Below are 21,391 nucleotides of genomic sequence, written 5' to 3'. Positions count from 1 at the left end.
CTTTGTATTTATTCCGATTACTGAGGCGTGATAGGACCTGGATTTTATTTTCATTAGATAACCCTCGTTGTCATTTAGGGAAGGGATTTAAGGAAGAGGGCAGAGTCAGGAGCAGGAAAACCTCTTAGGAGGATGTTGTAAAGTCCAAGGGAGAGTTAATAGTGCTTTGATCTAGGTCTTGATAGCAGAATGGGCGCATTAAATGTTTTAGGGTCAGAGATGGGCGTCGGGCTGGTGATGGGGAGGGATGAGGGAGAGGAAGGATTTGGGTGATTCTGGGTTTGGATAGATGATGGTGCCATCGACTGAAATGGGGGAGAACAAGTTTGGAAAGAGAACGCGAGACCTGGCTGGTGACTCTTAATAAATTTAAATGTTCTTGTGGCCTCACGTGTGGCTTGAGCAGAACTGCAAACTTTCTCGGTTTTCTCCGGGCAAGGTAACACCCTAAGCCCAAACAGATGTGGTGCCTTCCGCACGAGCCATCTCAGGGAGGGAGTCTTACGCCGTGCCTCCTCCGCGCACGATACCCTCCAGCTGGGGGTTCCACCTAGCTCACCTAAGTTTCTCTTGCCACTGCTTAATGCCTGGCCTCATTGCCTTGTCTTCAACTAAGTTGTCAGTGGCTTCTCTCCTTCTGTTTATCTGTTCGCTAAAAATCAAACAAGCACAAGCCGTGCTGTGTCTGACGTGGGGTGTGTCCAACCCAGAGCTTGTCACTGACAGGGGCACAAAACCAGATTTGGGGAGAATATAAGAGTCTGTCTCCATGCTACCACCTTTAACATGCCAAGCCCCTCTAAGAACCCATTTGGGATCTCCCATCCTGGTTTATCCAATTCTTTCTTGACCTGACATCTATTTCCAGCCTGTACCACCTCTTGGGTCACCAGTTCTATTGCTTGATTTCCTTTTATTCTTTGACTCAGTGACTGGAGATGAAAAGATTTCTTTACATGTTACTCTCAAACCACCAGACTGGGGTCATATTACTCTTAGTAATGATAGTTGCTATTTATTAAATATTTACGAGGAAACCTACACCTTGCCAAGTGCTTTGCGTGCATTTTCTCAATTAAGAACGCTATGAAGAGGTATTAGTATTCCACTTTGCAAACGAGACTTGGCGAGCTTTAGCAAGCTGCCTGAGGCCCAGGAGGGGCTAGGTTTGATCCCAGGTCGCAGTCTCCCATCCCAATTCCATGGCCCTGGAGGAGGGAAGGCCAAAGTATTGTGGCCTTTCAGAGACGGGACACTCACACGATCTCTGGTGACCAGCCAGGTTTTCCTGTGACTGGGGGTGGGTGTAGCAAGTGAGGAGGGTTTGGAGTCTGTTTTTGAAGCACTGGGGTGGCGGGAGCAGGGTGGGTTAGTAACTGCTCTTACATTCACTTCAGGAGCGACGGACCTACATCTGGTTCTACAGGATCGACAGTGTGGCCGACAGAAGCTCTGTCGACATGCAAAGCTCTAACGGTGACTTGGGAAACACGGGAGAGCTGAGAGTTTGTTCCAAGTCAGAATGTAGCAATATTCCTACTTTATACGAAAGAATAAAGGCTGGAGCGGAAGGCCTTGGTCTTCTCAACAAAGGGCAGGCCTCGCTCAGGGCACCCGTGTGCGAAAGGGTGCATGCCCGTGGGCAGCTGAGCAGGGCTTCTGCGTGGCCCCTTCTTCCCACCGCTGAGGGGAGGACTCAGCTCCATGCCCACCCCCGTCCGGCAATGTCTCACACCCTCTGGGAGAGACCTTTAAACATCTTGTCCGGGGTCTGATCCGGAAATGTCCCCCTCATCTAGCAAAGGCTGGGAGAAGCTCAGGTCCACCTCTGTTTTTAAAGATCCTAGTAATACATTTTTCTAAAGTAAAGAAATGCAAAACAGGGTTCCTGGCTTGGTTTATAATTTTCAATGTTTAAATTAACAAAACAACTCCTTTTAACACAAAGAAAAAACATAATTGTGCTAGTCACAAGATCATTGTAGGATTTATGAACTAATCGTAATTCAGAGAGCCCTAGAGTTCCTGTGATCCAGCCAGTGTATTCCTCTGAGTGCAGAAGCTCATTTGGAGATCAGGTCGGTAGTGTTCGATGCCTGCTGTGAATTACCAGAAGGTGTGACTTGAGCCAAATGGCCCTCCTGGCTTCTCTGTGATAGCCACCACCACAGAGAAAGGGACAGGCTCCAACTGCAGCCCCCCACACGCTGCCCTTTCTATAAAATAAAACTTTCAAGTCGGTATCAGCTAATTTCAAAAGAAAAAAAAATTGTTTTAAATTCCCCCTTGCCCCAGAAGCAAGAGAGAGTAAGGAAGCAAATACTTTAGGAGAACCTGAGTGCCTGAGCCTTTTTACGTAGATTATTTCGTAGCTCTCACGACTGCCCTGAGATGGTGTAATTTATGCATTATTCAACCCCTTTGTGTCTCAGGGAAATAATTCGTCCAAGATCACCTAGCATATCCAGGATTAGAACCTAGATCCTTTGACTTCAAAGCCTGAGCTCCAGTCTGATCACGCCATGGAGCCACACGAAGCCCAGGAGGAGCCCAGTGGGGCTGGAAAGGGGACCTGGGGTGGCCACTCTCCTCCGTGTCCCTACGGTGTCGGGGCAAACTTTGACCTTTCTAGATCTTTTCACTGTTTCTTTCTCTTTCCGTTTCTTATCCTGGCTGGCCGGCCCCCCACTCTGCTCCTTGTTTATGATACTTATTTTTCCATCCACAGCAAAATAATTCACATCAAGGTAATTGACCATGAGGCGCATGAGAAAAACAAGAATTACGTCATTGAGATGATGGGCCCCCACATGGTGGATATGAGTGTTCAGAAAGGTGTAGCACCCAGTCCTGCACACAAACGTTAGCATCTCCTCTCCTCTTCTGTTTCCTCCTTTCCCCAATCCGTTTGTCTCCTTCTCTTCCCCTTTCTTCTGCCTCTCTGGTTCACTGTCCCTTGTTTCTTTTCTGTTTCCCTCTTTTCCCCTCTCCCTCTCCCTCTATTCTCTCTGCACCCAGCTCTGTCCTAACACATGCCAGCCTGTCACATGGTATTGTAAGAGGGATGCTCAAGACCCCATGGCAATTTTTTGTGGGATGGGGAGATGGATATGGGGGAAAAAAAACGCAAGAGAGAGAAAGCGAGAGAGAAAAAACCACCAGCCACAGCCCTGAGAGTATCATATATGAGGCTCTCTGCTCCTCCTGAGTGGTTTAGGATACAAGGAAGAAAAAGCGCAATCCCACGCAGAAGGGCAGCCCTGGGAAACTGGCCCAGCTCTCAGCACAGAGATCTCTGGCGCAGCTCTTCTCAGGGTTAAGCTGATAGCCTCTGGATGTTGACAATCAATGTACTTGCATTTGGGTTCTGTTTGTGGTTCATCCCATTCCCCAAGACAGGCTTTAGGAATCCCTGCTAGCAAGTGTGTTTTTCTCTCCCTGACCTTGATTGAGCTGAAAATACAGGTTTGAGTTCTAGGTCTAGGTCAAAGGCCTACCCGCCGTCTTCTGTCTTCCCTCTGCAGGGCATCTAGGTGTGAAGGCAGTTAGAAGAGTGGGAGAGAGGATTCTGACCTGAGGTGAGGCTTCCCCAAGAAGTCACAGGACTTCTCAGAGTGGACGCAGTTTTGCCTTTGATTTGAATGGCCCCATACACCCCAGCCTCCAATAGACAGTCAGAAAATCCTCTTCTGGATGGATCATACTGTGGAAGGGGGAGCTGTCAATCGTGCTCCTCCAGACCATGCCCATGGTCACAGAGCAAGCACCCCCTTCCCACCCCACAGCAGAGTCCCTGCAGTGGAAAGACAGGCCAGGCTCATATCCCTTAGACAGCCCTGGAGTACCATATATAGGGCAAGAGAGATTCCCAGAAAATGCTTCTCGACAATCAGTGAGCTTTGTCTTTTGTCCAATGAGCAAGGTGTGGAATGGTGCCCAAAAAGTGCCCAGAAGGTCACACACACACACACCACCACCACACACACACACACACACACACCCCACAAATGCACAAAGCTGAGCCTGTCTTCAGACTTGTAGAGACAGGAACATCAGAGGCTCTGATGAGACTTTTTATCTAGGTTTTGTTAGCATTTTTTGCCCTTTAGAGAGCATTTAGTCCCAGGCCAAAAAAGAAGAAAAAAGAGAGAGAGAGAGAGAGAGAGAGAGAGAGAGAGAGAGAAAGAAAAGAAAAAAACCCCACAAAAATAAAACAACCAAACCAAAAAAAAAAAAAAAAAGCAGAAATAACAATTAGGGCTCACTATTAGGACCCGTTGACACCACTGTGGTTCCATGAAGGAACAGGAGAAGCCACACAGGGAGACCCAGGCCCATATGGCAACTTTGCCAAAGACAACGGACCTGAGCCAGCCTCAGGCCAGTCTCTGGAAGGAAGTGATTTTCAAGAAAACTTTGCTTCCCCGTATGATTTGGTTTTATTAAAAGACACTGTGCTTTGTTGAGATACCCAGAAATGAACAGAAACCTCCATTATCATGTCCACCAGACCCTTGGTAATTAGCATTCAAGCCAGCTTTGGTACACATCACCGCTATATGATAGAAGTCCAAAAATGATTTAGAATTGATGATTTACATCATTTTTACCACATTTTTCAGGAGTGCATCAGCTGTAAATATTAAAGGAATACTACAGCCTATCGTGGTTAATACATATTTATTTTACTTCCCACCACCGAAGCCCTGTGAGATAAAGAATGAGAAAGATAATAGAATTCTGCCTTCTTTCCTTCCCTTCTCTCTCTCTCTCTCTCTCTGGTTTCCCTACCTCATAAATACTTTCCTTTTAAGATTTTCTTTGTGAGGCCCACATAACAAGTGGGAATAGACACAAGGAAGGGAAAAAAACCCTAGACTGTTGACGTATTTCCTGTTGTAGAAGAGCCCTGGGTCACCCCCGATGGGCCAGCAGTTCACCTACTGCCCAAAGAAATGCCAGTTACCACGTGACACCCAGTGGAATGTGCTGCCCAGCTCACTTCCTACTAACCGTCAGCAGGATCGAAAATGACTCCTCCCCACCTTCAGCCCCCTTTTTCCTTCCCATTTCCCTCCTGTCCTTCTGGATCCCTTCCTTTGCCAACTTTTCCTTGCCTCCTGGCTCCCTTTCCCTCTCACCTGTAAAGACAACTATGACCAAGGAGATAAGAAAAGCTAAGACCATTTTTGACACAAGAGCAATTCAATCCACCAAGTCCTGTCAAAAGCCACCATGGCAGCACTGAGCTGCATGTACCAGGAGTGATGGGGAATGATTTTGAAGGCTGGGCTCCGGGTGACCAACCGATCTACCGACCCAGTCGACACTCTCTCTCTTGTTGTCCCTACAGGAAAACCGTAAGGGTTAAAATAGTAGATGAGGAGGAATACGAAAGGCAAGAGAATTTCTTCATTGTCCTTGGTGAACCGAAATGGATGGAACGTGGACTATCAGGTGTGAGATTCTTAAAAACAAAACAAAACAAAATAAAACAACAAAAAGAAAAAAATTTTAAACAAGTTGAAAAGCAACAACAACAAAAAGAAACTATGTTTTTTTCTCCCCCCTTTTCTTTCCTTTTCCTCCTTCCTCCTTTTGACCAATGGACTTGTTTTATTCTTTTCCCTCCTGTGTTCTCACTCTTACCCTGTTTCGGTACCATCTCTGCCTTCTTAGCCATAGCTTATTTCCACGTCCTCCTTTTTCACCTTTTGGACACACTGCAGCCTCAACTCCTCATGACCCTGACGAGTTAATTCTGCCTTGTGCTCCAATTATCCGATTACCAATGTCCCCTGCACTCCCCATCCTCACAGCCCCCCACCATACACACGGTCATCTGTAAATGTGCAAACTCCTTGGTGGGTGGGGAGGAGAAGATAAAGAAAGGAATGTAATGCGATGCATGCCTCTGCCCCTTCCCTGCCTTGTTCCCCTTCCACCCCTCACTCTCTAGCCCGGATTGAATGAGGGAGGGTCTGGGATGGGGGCTGGAGCCCATCTTGCCATGATGCTTTGAGTCTTCTGCTGCATCTCCCAACCTCCGTTGAGTGCTTGGCAGGTTATTCACTTGCAGAGTGGCCCATGGGCCCCTTTGTCCTTCATGGAGGTAAGTGTTTTATCTGGCTATTTCACAGTTGGGTAGAGCAAAACATGGAAAGGTACACCAATTGTCAGAGGCCACGCTTCTGAGAGCTCTCTGAGAGACAGCTGCCTTCTGAGCTAGTCGTGCAATCTGGAATCCTGAGCTGTTCATCCTTCCCTTGACATCCCACCCCATCCCACTCTACCTCTGCTCTAGCCCAAGGTAGGCTACTTTATTCAGACTACTTTAGGATAATGCAGTCCCGAAAGCAGAAAACTGAGTCTGCAAAAGGAAAGTGGTTAACTCCAGGTATGGAAATCTCCTTAGCCGGAGGGTCCTGGAAAAGGATTGACATTGGGCAGGCCCAGAGTATGGTCTTACAGGTTTTCCAATGGAAGGGACTCCAGTAGAAGGGCTTGCTTGTTGTTGATCTCTGAGAGACAGGTGTTGGACGGTTCACAGAAGTCTGCCTTGGCTTGACATCTGCAAATGAGCGTATCACCCAGGTCTTGAGATAACCCTCATCCCACACCAGAGACGTGGCCTCCTCTCCTCCTTTCCTCAGGCCCTGTATCTTGGGATACCTGCCTAAGGGACTGATTACATTGCAACCAAGGTAGTAGTAAGGAAAGATTTCTTCCCTTGAAGAAAATGATTAGAAGCTACGACTTTGAAAGTGTGGGAGGAATATATGTGGGGAAGAGTCCTCTTGGGAAATATCAAGAGGAGGTCATTCACACTCCCCTTCAGGAGGACAGAACAGTGAGACCTACTTGTTTGTCAAAAGAGGTGACGATCCTGCAGCTACTTCATAGTCATGTGACAAAGAGCAGCATGAAGCCTTTCACTCAAGGACAAATCTAAGAGATTCGGTGACTATGCTCCCAAAGGCTCACGCCCAGGTCTTCTTCTGACACGAATGTTCAGTTCCCCTTGTCTTCTGGGGACTCTCTCTGCAGACCTGACCAGTTCTGTGCCCACACTGGTTTTACACCTGCTGTTGGAGAGGCAGAAGCCCTCTCTGCCTTCCATTATTCATCCTCTTGTTGGCCACCTAAGAAGATGTTGCCGTGAGTCTGATTGCCAAAGAGTGCTGGAAGAAAAGAGAAAATCTCCAGTTCCCTTGCTTCCCAGATTGTGTTCCCGCCACCCAGAATATTTTCAGAAATTGTCTCAACACCTGCCCTACTTCATTCTCATCTCCCTTGTGCATTTAATGCACATCTTCATGATTGGATGGACGTAACAGACACCTAAGGCCATTGTAAACTAGTGTCATCAATTTCCACAGTCCCAGCTACTTACGTGCAAATGAAAGCAGGATAAAGGATCACACAGGGTAGCTGAAAAGAAGGCAGTCTTCTCCAGACAAGAAGAATGGGTTGGAAGTCCATCCATGACTTTATTCTACCAGTAAAGAGACTCTTCTTTTCTGCCTCCCCAATAAACCCCATTCAACAGCTGGACAGAGAGTGACCTAAGATAAACCTTGCGGTCTTCAAGAGACTTGGCCAAACATGAATGCCTATGGCTACTCCTCATTTGAGGACCCCTTTTTACTGCATTGGATTTTCTGTCCAAGGAGATGTCAGCAGAGTCCTGGTGGAGCCCAGTCCTGGGGGAGAGAGTAGGTGAGAAAATAAGGATTTTATCGAGCTATCAGTGTGATATGCCTCCAGATCTTCCCAGTGACCAAGATGCCAAGACAGAAGGTGCCAATAGGAAAGGTGTCAGTCTTCTGTCAGTTTCTATTGTCTATAGGGTTCATTTTCAGTTTCTTCAGATCTCCTCATATTTTGGCATTAGAGCACAAGTTGAAAGGTCATAAAACTTGATTGTCTAGATTCAGAGTCAAATGAAACCCCATCCTGATTTCCAGAATGTCCTGCTGTTCTCAGAGTGAGAAACTACACAGCAGAAATTGCTTTTCATTATCACTGCTACATGGGAGAGTCTTAGGCATTCAGTACAACATAGTATAGTGTGTGCACGGTCAAAATGACAATTGCATTACGAAAAAAAGTAAAGGACTATATTTGAAATAGGAGATTCTATTCTTGGCAAACAAAACAGACTTCAGAGGTGAGATTAAATGCTCTGGACAGGTTGGGGGAGGGAATAAGGGAGGATGAATAGGAAACACAGTTGCCTTGCAATAGAGGAAGCCCTGGGGTCTAGCAACTCTGAGCAGCATGGTCAAGGATGTGAGGCCTAGGTCTGGACATTGGAAGCCTCAGGTGGGAAAGGAAAGCTCTCTCCGCCAGGAATGAGGCCTGTTTGCTCCCCCTCTTACCACATCCAGGGGCTCACCCTAACGAGCTGCCCAAATGCTTCCAAATACTCAGAGCTATGCTGTTTCCTGCTTGTCTCTGGGATGTCTGAGCAGGGATAACTGACTCTCACCTGACCCTGGGGATCAATGCAGGGGAAAGTTCAGCTCCAGCTTCTCTCATCAGCAACAGTAGGAAAAACACCCTGGAGATATCATGTCACTCAGAGTTGGTCTACCTGGATCTCACTGACCCATCCGTAACTGCTAAGTGGAAAGTCTCAGATTCGTGTAGACATGACCAGCAAATGGTGCAGGTCAGCTGACTTAAAGCCCTCTCATAGTGCTAAAGATGATCCTGGTGTTGGGAGGGATGTCTGAGTAAAAACCAGGGCAGCAGGGGTCTTTCTGGAAGAGCTGCCCCTTGGCCTCCCTGGATACACTAATGTGTTTGGATCTCTAGTTTCCACTGGAACCTGCGGGGCAGGAGGGGTTCTTCTGTCCAGATTCATAGAAGGAGCAGAATGAACAAGCTCTCTTGCTATCTATCTCTCTGTCTATCATCTGTCTATCATCTATCTATCTATCATCTCAATGTAGTAAGGAGATCCATTGATCCATTACCCCTTGGAATTCCATATGGGAGAAACCAGGAAAAGTCAACTGCTGTTCTCCCTGCTTATGTACCATAAAGATTCTGGATCCATATGTGTTTTCAGTGGCTGTGAATATGAGATTACAGACCCGAGTGGCATTCTTAGAGATTTTTAGAAAAAACAATCTACAGACACTTTCCCCCACCCCCTGCCCCACTCCTTCCTCAGCAATCTCCCTCAGTCGCCAGCTGCACCAGGAGTATGTAACAGGATGTTTCCAGGCTTTTATTTGACAAGAACCAGGGAGTGAGGTGCCATACTAAGACACCATCAAGGTGAAAATGTGGTACGTTACAAGAATTTTTAAATTTTTGGATCTTGAAATCTAAGAGAGTTTAGCATAAGTGAAAACTCAGGGGCTAGGGATGACCTGTGCTGGGTACATCTGTAACCAAACCATGGTTCCCAGGCCATGCAGGGACCTTGTATTTGTCATCTCCATCTACCAGTAGCTTTCAGTATGACAGTCTCCCTGGTCCAGAATATCTGGACTCTGACTTAGCCTGTCCTTTCTGAAACAAAACACCATCCAGAGATGCAGCTCCAGAGGATCTATGAAAAATACATTTGCCATAATAGGTGACCAACAGTAAATCTCTAATGAGCATCTACTAATTACAAGGACTTTGTAGGCACAGGTGATACAAAATGGGAGGAGTCCATGGCCTCCAACCTCCAGGCTCTCTCTCTAAAATGACACACTATTCAAGGAAAACATTGTGCAGGATTTACCTTTTCACAAGGTCATTCTTTTAGGGGTACTCAGAGCTGGGCCAGGGTTGCAACCTATACAGTTTTCAAGATAACTGGATTCTCACTCCTTTACAGAATGGATGTGATAACCTGATCCCACAGAAGACCACAAATGACCAACTCTGTCTCTTCTCCACCCGCTTGGTTCCCCCGTCCTCATTCCTCTATCCCTGGCCCTCAGAGCTGCAGGGAAGGTGTGGGGCAGGTTTGCAGCTGCAGGCCCCTGGTGCTCAGCGGTCTCTCCGGGAGTTCACACCCCTTGCTGCGGTTGCTGCCGCTGCACATGCTCCAGTTGCTGCCTTTTGCATGTGGCCGCAAAGTTCTCATCTACTGAGCTCACTGCTCTCCTTGTGCTACTGCAACCGCAAAGCCTGGGGACACTTTTAAGATGGGACCTTAATGCTCTTTCCTTTTCTTTCTTCCCCCGTCTGTTACCCATTTGCAAACAGCGCTCCTGTTGTCTCCAGGTAAGGGGAGTCTTCCCCCCTTTTTCTGCTTCTTGCCAGTGCCATTATTTAGTTTAAGACCAATGTCCTTTGATTTATTTACTAGGAACTGTGGGCCCAACTTAACGTAACAAGTTCTCCTAAGGACTTGGAGATATTTCCCTACCTGAAGTAATTGTGAGGAGGTAGACAATTCCTTGAGCACCATTTTAGTGGTTGTGGGTAAAGGCATAGCTGGTCCTCTCTGAGACCAGGAAGAGAATTGAAACTTACCAAAGAAATGGTGGGTCATAGACTTCTCCTGAGTCTTAATTCCTCTGTCATCTCATGCTGTGGGGCAAGAGAGGATGAGAGTCAGAGCTGACTCTCCTAATAGGATCATGATGGGATGAGAAAGAAAATACTTTGATCTTAAGGGGTCCAGGGAGAAATAATCGGGAGCTGCTGTGAGAACATGGAAAGCAATTTTTAAGGAATCTGGTATTTTATTGATCCTGAAGATCTTCCATTTCATCACAGCAGAGACCTAAATTTCTAGAACTTCGGTTCATTAGTCATTGATCCTTGAAGTCACATGTGCCATGAACAACAAGAAGAATTAGAATATTATGGCGGGGTGGGGGTGGGCAATGATCTGATTGTACATGGAAATTCGGGGGAATTTATGTTGGAGATATTCTCACGCAGAGTCTAGAGCCTGTTGTAGGAAACACATCTACTTTGAGAGTATGCTTGCGTCAGTGGAATCAAACCATAGACAATGTCCAACTTTGTGAGCAGTTAGGAATGCACTTCCAGCATATCGGCAATACTGTAACTCTTGCTGCAGGCAGAGTGAGCTATACAAGATGTCTCAGCATATGTTAAAATAACATTTTATACGTCATTAGTTCTTTGACTGTATAAAAATTTTAAGGTCATTTGAGAGGCAAACCATCTTACAGAATTCATTGGTACTCAGTCACCATAGGCTGTACGCTGAGTTTGAGGAAGGGGCAGTGTACATCGTAAAGACCTCCTTGTTGAGACCTCCTCTCCAAGTTGAGACCTCCTTGGAGTCTCAAACCAAAATAAAAGATATATGTAGGTAAACCCCTGCATTTTCCCTTTATGGAAAAAAATTACTCCAGCTTCCCTGGCCTCTTGCTTCATCTTATATCAATAGGATAATGACTATCTCCGACCCCATATATTCCACTCTTCTCCCAGGGTTTCAGTGTCAGAGCATTGGGTGCTCTCCACTTCACCCATCTTCTCGCCTGAGGAGGCAGTTGGGCTTTTTTGTTCCAATGCTTGCCTCTACCCTGCCCCCCACCAGCCACACACATATGCACATACCAAAGGTTGTGATTTAATTTAAGCTTCATTATACTTTTAACACATTGGCACAGATACCAGTAGAAGCTAAAACAGGAAAAGAAGGTGTCATTTCCTAGATCTTTCAATCTGTACACCTGCAATTTAGGAGCCCTTGGTTAGACTTTAAATTCACCGGAAATCTCAACTCCTTGTTTGGATTTTCCCAGGTGGCCAAGCAAACATGATTCACAATGCCTGGTGATGAAAGATGGAGAGAAAGTATGTTCAATCCGAACTACATCACCAAGCTCAGGGACCTGGGAGTTAGAGCACTGGCTGCATCGCCCCATTTCCTTCTGAGGATGTCTGTAGAACGTTCATGGCAATCTATTCCAGTCTTACCTGGCAAGCTCTTTCCTCTTCCAATATCTGTTTAGTCTTCCATCCTATTAGTAGTCTCATTCTCTCTTTTTCCCCTTCCTCCTCCTTCTCCTAGACCCAAGAGTTTGTTTAGTCAGTCTGAATATCAAGATATCACCTGTCACTTATTCTCTACACTTGAAATTCAGAGGAGTTACATAAACAAGTGATCAGAATAATTATGGTCTTTTAGGTTTGAGACTTACGACTCTCTCAAGAAATTAACTATTTGAATGTAAAGGAATGATAATTACAGAAGTAGAAAAAGGCAGAAATTGATACCAAATCCAGATACTAAATCAGAGTTGATTTAAAGGCATGTGAATCAATCAATTAACAGATATATATATATATATATATATAGACAGAGAGCGAGAGAGTACCTCTGTGGGGTACTGTGGGGCTGTGGGAGATCGAAAGATAGAGGATTGGTTATTTGTCAAAGAGATTTCTGCAGAGAGCTAGAAGGAAAAACTGTCACCACAGGGGTAGACAGGTCAGTGGCTAGATCAATATCCTGCCAGATGGATATAGTGCTAGATTGATAGCTAGACAAGGGGTTAGACAGGTACATTTATAAGTCACTGGAGAGCTCATTACATTGGTATAAAGTTCTTGTGGCACATGTAAAATATGACAAGGGAGAGTCGGGGAGGGAGGAGTGGAATAATACTGTCACTACTAGGATAGGCATTGCGATATGGTGCCAAAAGCTACAAGTAGAGGAAAAGCGTACCCATGCTTTTAAAGAATCTACGTATACATCTTTTTCCAAAGACTTTTATTCAGAGTGGCTTGCAGTCTGGCTTCTAGGATCACTGACTTCAGAGCCAGACTTATATTCGGAATTAACTAATAAGAGGCTCATATGGACTAAATGAAGTCAGGCTGCTAGGGGGTGTCTGCATAGAAATGTACAGAAGGATATTGATCGTTGAGAAATAATTGTTTCCTAAAGTGGTCACCAACGCAAAAGGGAGGACAGCACCACGGACAGCTCCCCAGCGTTTTGGGATTGCCTTCTGTGTTTGGTGCCAGAAGCACTGAGTAGAACAGCCAGCTCAGGAATCCTCCGCATACTCTCTTACCAGTTTCATTCAAGACAACTCAGAAATTCTTATAGAAAACAGACTCTCTGCTTGGCTTATCATCTTTCCAGTGACTTCTTTTCCTTGCAACCTCGAGAGCTCAAGTCTCACCCCTCCCCGTGCTTCACAAATTCCCAAGATAAAAAGAAGAGAAGACCTTGGCCTCTGACCCATTTTGTCCTTGAGATTCTTTAAGGACTAGAGAATTCCCCCCAGGAGATTCACTGTGTGGAATGAAAGCAATTAAAGAGCCAAATAAAAGAATTAATTGCATGTAAGAATGTGGACTCGGCTGGAAAGATGTTTAAACGAGCTCTGAAAGAAACAGGACGCCAAGAGCAATTTTCTAATCAAAGGGGAATAAAAAGACAATCTCTATTCCACTTTAATCTAGAAAACGCATCTTCATGGTGAAGTGGTCTTAAAATGGACTCACCAGCTGAAGTGCAAAAAATGTCTAACTGTTCAGCATGAGAAGGGACCACCGGTGATTGAGTTAAGATGCTGAGGGGTGACAGGGGATGCCTTAAAAGGAAATAGAGGAAGAGCTTCCTTTTGTTTTGTTTTTGAACAAGTATTTGTGTTTCAGAAGAAATGTGCCTGGTTCCTTAGAAATCCTGGGGATCTTTCATTTGGAAATCATGAAGTTTGGGGGGAAATCTTCCAAGTTTCTCATGGTGAGGATAATAGTCACTAGTATGAAATGTAGCTATTCCTGGAAATATCCCTTCTTCCTCCTTTATAGAGGAGGACACTCCCAAGAGTGTTGGAGACATGTTAATGGGAACCAGTGGACATTCCCTTTGGGTGAAAATGTGCTTCTGACCCCCAAGAACTCTTATATGAAGTAGTTGACCAGTCATGCCCAACAGTTCAAAATTGTTAAAGGTCAAGAGATTTGGCTTTGGTTCCCAGCTCTTCGATATCTCACCAAATGTCCTGGGACTTCACTTGGTGCTATTTCTCAGAAGATCCTTGGGTCAGATTACCCACCCAGGTATCAAATCAAAAGAGGAATGTTTAGCCCAGGCCTGCAAGGAACACTCTCATGGTCTGATGATCATAAAGTGTTTAGCACCTTATAGAAAAAGGCACTAAAAAGTACACAAAGTCCTCATCCTCAAGGGCTATTTGCTGTATGCCCACTGCCCATGCCTAATACCCTGAGCTTTAGACTTCCAGGGAATGGCAAATGAGCTAAAGCTAGTCTGATTTTGCTTTGTTGCAGAGGTGACAGACAGGAAGCTGACTGTGGAGGAAGAGGAAGCCAAGAGGATAGCAGAAATGGGAAAGCCAATATTGGGTGAACACCCCAAACTAGAGGTCATCATTGAAGAGTCCTATGAGTTCAAGGTCAGGCCATAAGTGAGATGTAATTGAATAATAAAGTAATGAGGTGGGAGGTAGAAGACCTGGAGTCTTGTTCCAATGTCACCACTGAATACGTGAAGTTGAAACTGAACAACTCACTTACCCCAGGCTCAGTTTTCCCATTTGTAAAGCGGAGCAAACAGTGCTGGCCATGTGTATCTTAGGAATATTGTGAGGAAACATAACACAGCCTGTGGAATAAATGAGCTATAAAGCTCCTAAATGTATCATCACTATTTAATTGTATTTTAAAAACAAATATACTAAAATTCACTACTCCAGGCTAGGTTTACTGACATCCTTAGTGTTAGTCTCTGTTGTGTTGCTCTAAATATCCAATGTCAGCAGTCACAGCTGAAGAAAAGGACATTAGAACGACTATGCCAGAAGATACCCCCTGGAGTACAGGGTATCTTTCATTCCCATGAAGTACCAGACTCTACAATGGTTCTGAGCATTCTAACCTCATGGTTCCAAGTTTTAATCTCCCTGACAGACTACCGTGGACAAGCTGATCAGGAAGACAAACCTGGCCTTGGTTGTGGGGACCCATTCCTGGAGGGACCAGTTCATGGAGGCCATCACTGTCAGTGCAGGTAAGAGGGTCACAAGATGGGCACAGGCAGCTCCAGGGAAGCAAGAACACAGCCATGTCAACAACTCACCAGTCTCTGGGAGAGCCCTGTGGCCAGTCTTCCCAGCTCTAACCCTAGATGTTTGCCTTTTCAATGAGTCACTTTGGAAGAGAACTATGGGGTAACTAGAAGAGCATGGTTATCTCTGGTTTCAAACCCTGGTTCTACTGTGTGAACCGGGACAAGCTATCTTCTCTGTACTTCGACTTCCTCATCCAAAAAGGGAACTATTGCTACCTTTCTCAGCAAAGAGAGTAGAAAGTGGCACAGTCTGGTACTGAACAAGAACTTAAGAAATTCTCTTTTTCATCATTCCGTCCTCTTATTAATTTGGTCTTCCTTTTCTGTAAAATGCGGGACTATTCTGATTTAGAGATGTGGGGGTCTGGGGTTTGTAAAAACCTTGCATTGACTGACAAACCCCTGCCCTGGATGATTTCAGACCTCTCCTCGGCAGTGAGTGACAGGTTTCCTCAGTGGGGACCCACAGCACAGCTAGCATCCCAGAGGCCTGCATGCGGGTTGGCATGGGGATGGGAGGGGTCTTGCCACCACTCACAGCATTGCCTCTTAGCACCACGGAGGCCTCCTGTACTGCCCCGCACTCCTGGCCTTGTCTCTTTTCATGAAGCTTTGTTGTCATAGCAACCCATGGGGTCACATCCCTGAGGTCCCAGCACCAGAGCCAAAGTACAGCCAGGAAGAGGGCCACTGCTGCTGCGTTTGCTGCCCCTCTTTTCCTATCACCTGCTTCATATACTCCCAGTCCCACCTCTGAGGACCTTTCTTTGCCCCTATAGAGACAATAAGCGGAATATCAGCCACATAATCTAACTCCCTCCTTTTTCAAATGAGGGAGCCGAGATTCAGAAACCAAAGATGATTGACCCCAGGTTCCAGATTCTCTTCATAGCGCAGCTGCAGTTGGAACCCAAGTGTCCTGACTCCTGCTTCCACCGGTTATGTCAAAACATGACAGAGGTTGCCTTTGACGGGGCGCCAGCATGTCCTCTCCTCCTGGACTGCTGAATGGGCAACTCTGCCCACATTTCCTGGCAAGGACAAACCAGGCCCATCCCTGCTCCATCCCACGGGATATTTGGAGGACGGCACTGTCTCCCTGGGATGCCCACATGATCTGGAATGAAAGCTGTCCTGCTGGGGATGGAAAATGACCAGAACCACGAGGTTATTGCAGCAGTCACGTCAGGAAGATTAGAGGAGCCCCGCGGGTGTCCAGTGAAGAGCGGAAACCCAGCTGATTTCACTCTCCTTCACCTAGGCAACCCCGTGCCTGCTCCATCCTCCTCCCTCTCTCCCCCACTGCCCTGTCCCTCTCAGGTTCTCTCATCCTTTCTCTTCATCTCTTTCTCTTCCCTTTCCTACTCCCCTGTCCTCTCTCACCCACTCTCCCTGGGTGCCCTGCATTCAAATTGACCACGGGGGCACCCCAACACGTTTTCAATTTCCCGCACCCCGCGCCAGCTGCCCAGGAGAGAGCTGGAGTCTCCGTGCAGCCAGTGATGCTTACGATGTGGGTTGGACTGGACTTTCTCATGAATGGGGATCTGACCCCGCTGTCCTTTCCCGGGCCTGTTTGTCTTGCCTGCAGCAGGGGACGAAGATGAGGATGAGTCAGGTGAGGAGAGGCTGCCCTCCTGCTTTGACTACGTCATGCACTTCCTAACGGTCTTCTGGAAGGTGCTTTTTGCCTGCGTGCCCCCCACAGAGTACTGCCACGGCTGGGCCTGCTTTGTCGTCTCCATTCTCATCATCGGCATGCTCACAGCCATCATCGGGGACCTGGCCTCCCACTTCGGCTGCACCATTGGCCTCAAGGACTCGGTCACGGCTGTTGTCTTTGTGGCGTTTGGCACCTCTGTGCCAGGTGAGAGTGAGGGGTGCTTGCATTTGCGAAGAGGATATTACCCGGTTCAAGTGACCCCTACACACTTTGCCTCGTTATCTTCCTTACCATCTCAGATCTGAGCTTCACAGAGCCTCTGTCCCTTAGGTGCACAGGAGTCCGTCAAAGGGGTCACTGCCACTATTAAGAATGATAGCTGACGTTTCTTGAGCACTTTTGATGTGCCAGGAAGTGTGTATGCTAAGCAGCTCACCTGTTTTAGCCCTGTAATGCTCACCCAAACCTTATTCAATAAGGAGTGTTATTATCCTCATCTATCAAGTGGGGCCCCGGAGGTTAAGTTACCTGCTTAAGTTAAGTGGCCAATTTCTTAACCTCCACGTCAGAGGAATAGGCCACTTCCCTCTGGCTACAGGTTAGCCTGCTTGAAGATGTGCTGGAGAACTGCCCACCAGCCTCCTCTGCCTAGGACACCTGTGAGTACAAAGTGTCTCCCAGCAGGATAGGTGAAGGAAGCTTCCCAAGCTCTTGTCCTTTCATATGATGAATTATATATTCTTTTTTTTTTTCTTATAAACACCGAAAGATGAAGAGGAACAAGCATGCCTTTATTTATTCATTAGACAAATGTTTACTGAGCCTGATACAGCCTTGTGCTGGTTGCTGGGACAATAATGGGCAACAAGACAGACATGCTTCCCTTTCCATGTGGAGTTTATAAATCTCCATGTGCGATTTATTTCTGTGCTCCAGGGCCTCGAGGGACTGGAGCTATCAGAGGGGACGGAGCAGATGTGGGTAAAAGGAACAGATGTGGGAAGAAATTGCAGAGAGTCAGACGTAAAAAAAAAATTTTAAAGCAAGGTCATAGGCGAGAAAAGGCAAGAGGTTTTCTCTGGGAGAAAATTGGCAACAAGGAGGCAAGCCAGGATAAGCCGGGCAAGGGAGCGTTTGGGGCACATCCAAGTCCTTGCAATGCGTCCAGGGAACAGCTGGCAGCATTAGGGGCTTGAAGGTTATCCTGTGGTCCACTCAGCTGATGTGTGGCTTTGGCTGAAGCTCCTTGGATGTAGGGTGACGCTATGGAAAGGGCTCTTAACATGAGGGTTTTCAGGTCAAATCTCCTGATAACTTATCTTGAGTAGATTCCTTGAACCTTGTTTTTCCTAACTTGTCAAATAAAAGGGTGGCTGGCAATCCTTCCAGTGCTTACAATTCATGCTGACATCTAAAGAGATGTCAAGCAGCCTGCAAGGCCCTGTGTGCTCTATATTAACTGCAAAGGCAGAGCCCCATCTTCCTTGAGTCCACAGCTCCCCTTGTATCTCCCCATCATGGTTCCCCAGCATGTCCTCTGTCCCCATAAATCCAGCACCTAGCGCAATGCTAAGCCCATGGGCTCAATCACGGTCTGTTACGTAAGTAAATGCCCCGTGTGACAGGTGCAATCAGGCACTTAATTGTAAGAAGCTTCCCTGGATGTCAAGGTTCCCTGGGGAGATATTATGGGAAAGCAAACTCCCCTTACTGAAAAAGTAGTCAAAGGAGAACAATAAACCCATTCAGTAAATACCAGGACCAGAAAAAAAAAACCTTGGGAATCTCAGACGCAGGCAGATGAGGAACGGGTAGCCCAGAGAAGTAAGGTGACCCATCCAAGGCCGCACAGCTTATTAATGGCAGAGCTGGGGGTAGCCCCCAACCCCCCACCTGTCATTCCCAGGCTCGGCCTGATGGCCCCAGCTGCCTTACTGGACACCCTCAAAGGTAGGCCCTCCGCGCCTCAGCCTCCCACCAGCTCTTGTCTGTCTGCCTCTTTTCAGACACGTTTGCCAGCAAAGCAGCCGCCATCCAGGACGTGTACGCAGATGCCTCCATTGGCAACGTCACGGGCAGCAACGCCGTCAACGTCTTCCTGGGCATCGGCCTGGCCTGGTCCGTGGCCGCCATCTACTGGGCCCTGCAGGGACAGGAGTTCCACGTGTCAGCGGGCACGCTGGCCTTCTCTGTCACCCTCTTCACCATCTTCGCGTTTGTGTGTGTCAGCGTGCTCTTGTACCGCCGGCGGCCCCACCTGGGCGGGGAGCTGGGCGGCCCTCGTGGCTGCAAGCTGGCCACGACCTGGCTGTTTGTGAGCCTGTGGCTTCTCTACATACTCTTTGCCACGCTGGAAGCCTACTGCTACATCAAGGGGTTCTGAGCCGCAGCAGCCCTGGAGAGGCAGCATCAGGACCCGAGCCCCAGGAACTTCCCCCGACTAGGCCCTGGCAGTGGACTGAAAGGGCGGAGTCTTAATCAATCCAACAGAACGGAGGAGACACCCATTTTACAAAGTATTTAATTCAATACAGACCAACAACGGCGACAAATCCAACTCCAGCCCATCTTCCCGTGATGTCCCTGACCCATCACATAGTCAGACCCTTTCGCCACCTTCGATACCACCTTCTTCTGATTATTCCTTTGCTTCTACTTTCCTCGGGGGCAGGGTTTCTCCTGTCTGTCCAATTTGATATATCACCGTTCTCTCACTCCACTGGCGAGGCTCGAAAATGAGTCCTATCCACGTGGCTGGCTTGGGGTTCTCTTTTCATTGCCGTCATTATCGTGGTGGCTTTCGTTTTCCCATCAGGTTTTGCTCATCATTTGTTTGTTCATCTTGTCTTTTCTCTCTGAGGTTAGTGACAACGGTGCTGTGAAGGAACTCAAGGTCTGAGCCGATGGGTAGAAGCATGAACTTTCAGACACACCCTCTCCCCCTTGCACTGGGTAACAGCTGTCTCTTGCTCCATCGAGGTCCTTTTCCCCCTTTCCTTTTATTCTCCTCATTCTTGAATGGGCTGGTGGCATTTGGGTGGCAGTAAGTTTGCACACCCAGGCAGCGCGCTAAAGAACTGGGGCTGTGGCTGGAGCACAGCTTTCTATCGAGCTTCTGTCGAAATCCAGTTTAAAAAAAGAAGTCATTTTTCTCTTCCCTGCCCGAGCCTTTCAAATTCTGTCTCATTGTGTCAATGTCTATATGTTTACCCTTCTGCAGGAAGACCCACCAAACAGGAGATAGGGGACAAAAATAGGAATGGAATATGATGACATAGGGCAGCTAGGGGAACAGAAGGGCTATATGCCTTCTAGAACATCTTTGGCTTCATATCTGAGGCAGGAGAGATGCGACGTCCACCTAGTGAGATCTTTAAGGGAAAAGATTATATGTAAAATGTCAGTGCTTCTGAGAAATGTCAGCTTTACCACACCCTCACTTCCTAATGCACCAGACTAAGAGCTCTGACTGTGTCTCTTGATTTGATGCAAAAACTTAAAGTTTTATAAGAAAATGAGGGCCTCCTTCCACCTCTCCTGGACTCTCTGGTCACATTTGAAAGTATTTTCACAAGACAGGAACTGGAATTCCTCATCTCTCCCACATTCCTGCTTGTTTTTAAACCTCTTGAAGCTCTTTTTCCAGCCTGTGGGCTATTTCTTGCCCCAGTAAGAGGAATCTAAGCTGCCATAATCCCATGGAGCCTGGGTTTATAGAGAGATTGGCGTGCCCTACAGACCTTTTCCCAACAAATTTTGAAAGGACCTGGCTTTAAAACACGCACACACGTACACGCGTGCGCGTACACACACACACAAATAACCACACATATGAAATCACCAAAAGACTGCCCACAGACCTTTAGGCTTTCTGCATTGACATAAATACATTTTTTAAGGGAAAAGAAGAAATTAAAAACCACCTGTTTAATTTTAAACACATTTTTTAAGAAAAAATAGCTGAAAAAGAAACAGTGTTCATGTCATAAGCTATGTTGACAGTTGCCAGTGGAAATGTTGGGTCGGTTTAAAAAAAAAAAATAAAAGCTATACTTATATCTCTCTAAAGACAGCTTGCTTCTCCTCATGTTGCCTCAGGAAAAGGTCTAGGGGGTCACCTTGGGTTCCTTCTGGAGCTGAAGTGGTTGAGGTGAAAGTGTCATCTCCTATTTGTGTCTCCTATTTGTATCCGTCATGTCCTCAGATGCCAATGTGCCAGACCCAGGATATTTAAAGCAAAAAATGCTTCAGGACAATGCTACCTGTCAAAGTCTGGACTTTAAGATGCTGGAGGGCGTAAGAGGTGGAGCTGTGATGACTAAAGGGGAAAGAGCGTTTTGTATTAGAAAGGCCTGGTAGGGCAGGATTCCAGCTGGACAAACAGCGTCCTGTATTAATTACCAATAGGCACATTCATTCACTCATTTATTCATGACTCTTTCAACAAATGTATTTTGAGCACCCTGTGTGCCTTGAGCTACATTTTGGTGCTACCATGAAGCGTAAGATAGAGTTCCTGACCTCCAGAAACTCACAGTCCAGAGAGGCCGGTAGAACTTCTTTTAACCAAGGCTCTTTTGGTTACAAGAAGCAGAAACCCATTAAGCTAGTTCAAGAAATGAAGGGGGCGGGGGCGATACTGCGAAGGCCTGGTGGGGGGCTCTTGCGGAACCCAAGGCAGG

General features: G+C 46.8%; 1 protein-coding gene across 3 annotated transcripts in view; it reads left to right on the top strand.

Annotated features, from left to right (window-relative positions):
- Positions 1 to 20,760, top strand: part of SLC8A3 (solute carrier family 8 member A3) — a 150,842-nt gene extending 130,082 nt beyond the window's left edge. For 2 of the 3 annotated variants that reach the window (XM_032624608.1, XM_032624609.1), the window contains exons 3-7: positions 5,354 to 5,457; positions 14,248 to 14,372; positions 14,887 to 14,986; positions 16,638 to 16,913; positions 18,716 to 20,760. In XM_032624608.1, the coding sequence (XP_032480499.1) occupies positions 5,354 to 5,457; positions 14,248 to 14,372; positions 14,887 to 14,986; positions 16,638 to 16,913; positions 18,716 to 19,092 (982 nt within the window). In that variant the 3' untranslated portion in view covers positions 19,093 to 20,760. The remainder of the gene's footprint in view (positions 1 to 5,353; positions 5,458 to 14,247; positions 14,373 to 14,886; positions 14,987 to 16,637; positions 16,914 to 18,715) is intronic. The other variant, XM_032624610.1, reaches the window with a different exon arrangement.
- The last annotated feature ends 631 nt before the right edge of the window (positions 20,761 to 21,391 follow it).

Source organism: Phocoena sinus, chromosome 2 (genome assembly GCF_008692025.1).
Source record: "Phocoena sinus isolate mPhoSin1 chromosome 2, mPhoSin1.pri, whole genome shotgun sequence".
Lineage (NCBI taxonomy): Eukaryota > Metazoa > Chordata > Mammalia > Artiodactyla > Phocoenidae > Phocoena > Phocoena sinus.
Note: the sequence above shows the minus strand (reverse complement) of the source record. Positions and strands in the feature narration are given on the sequence as shown.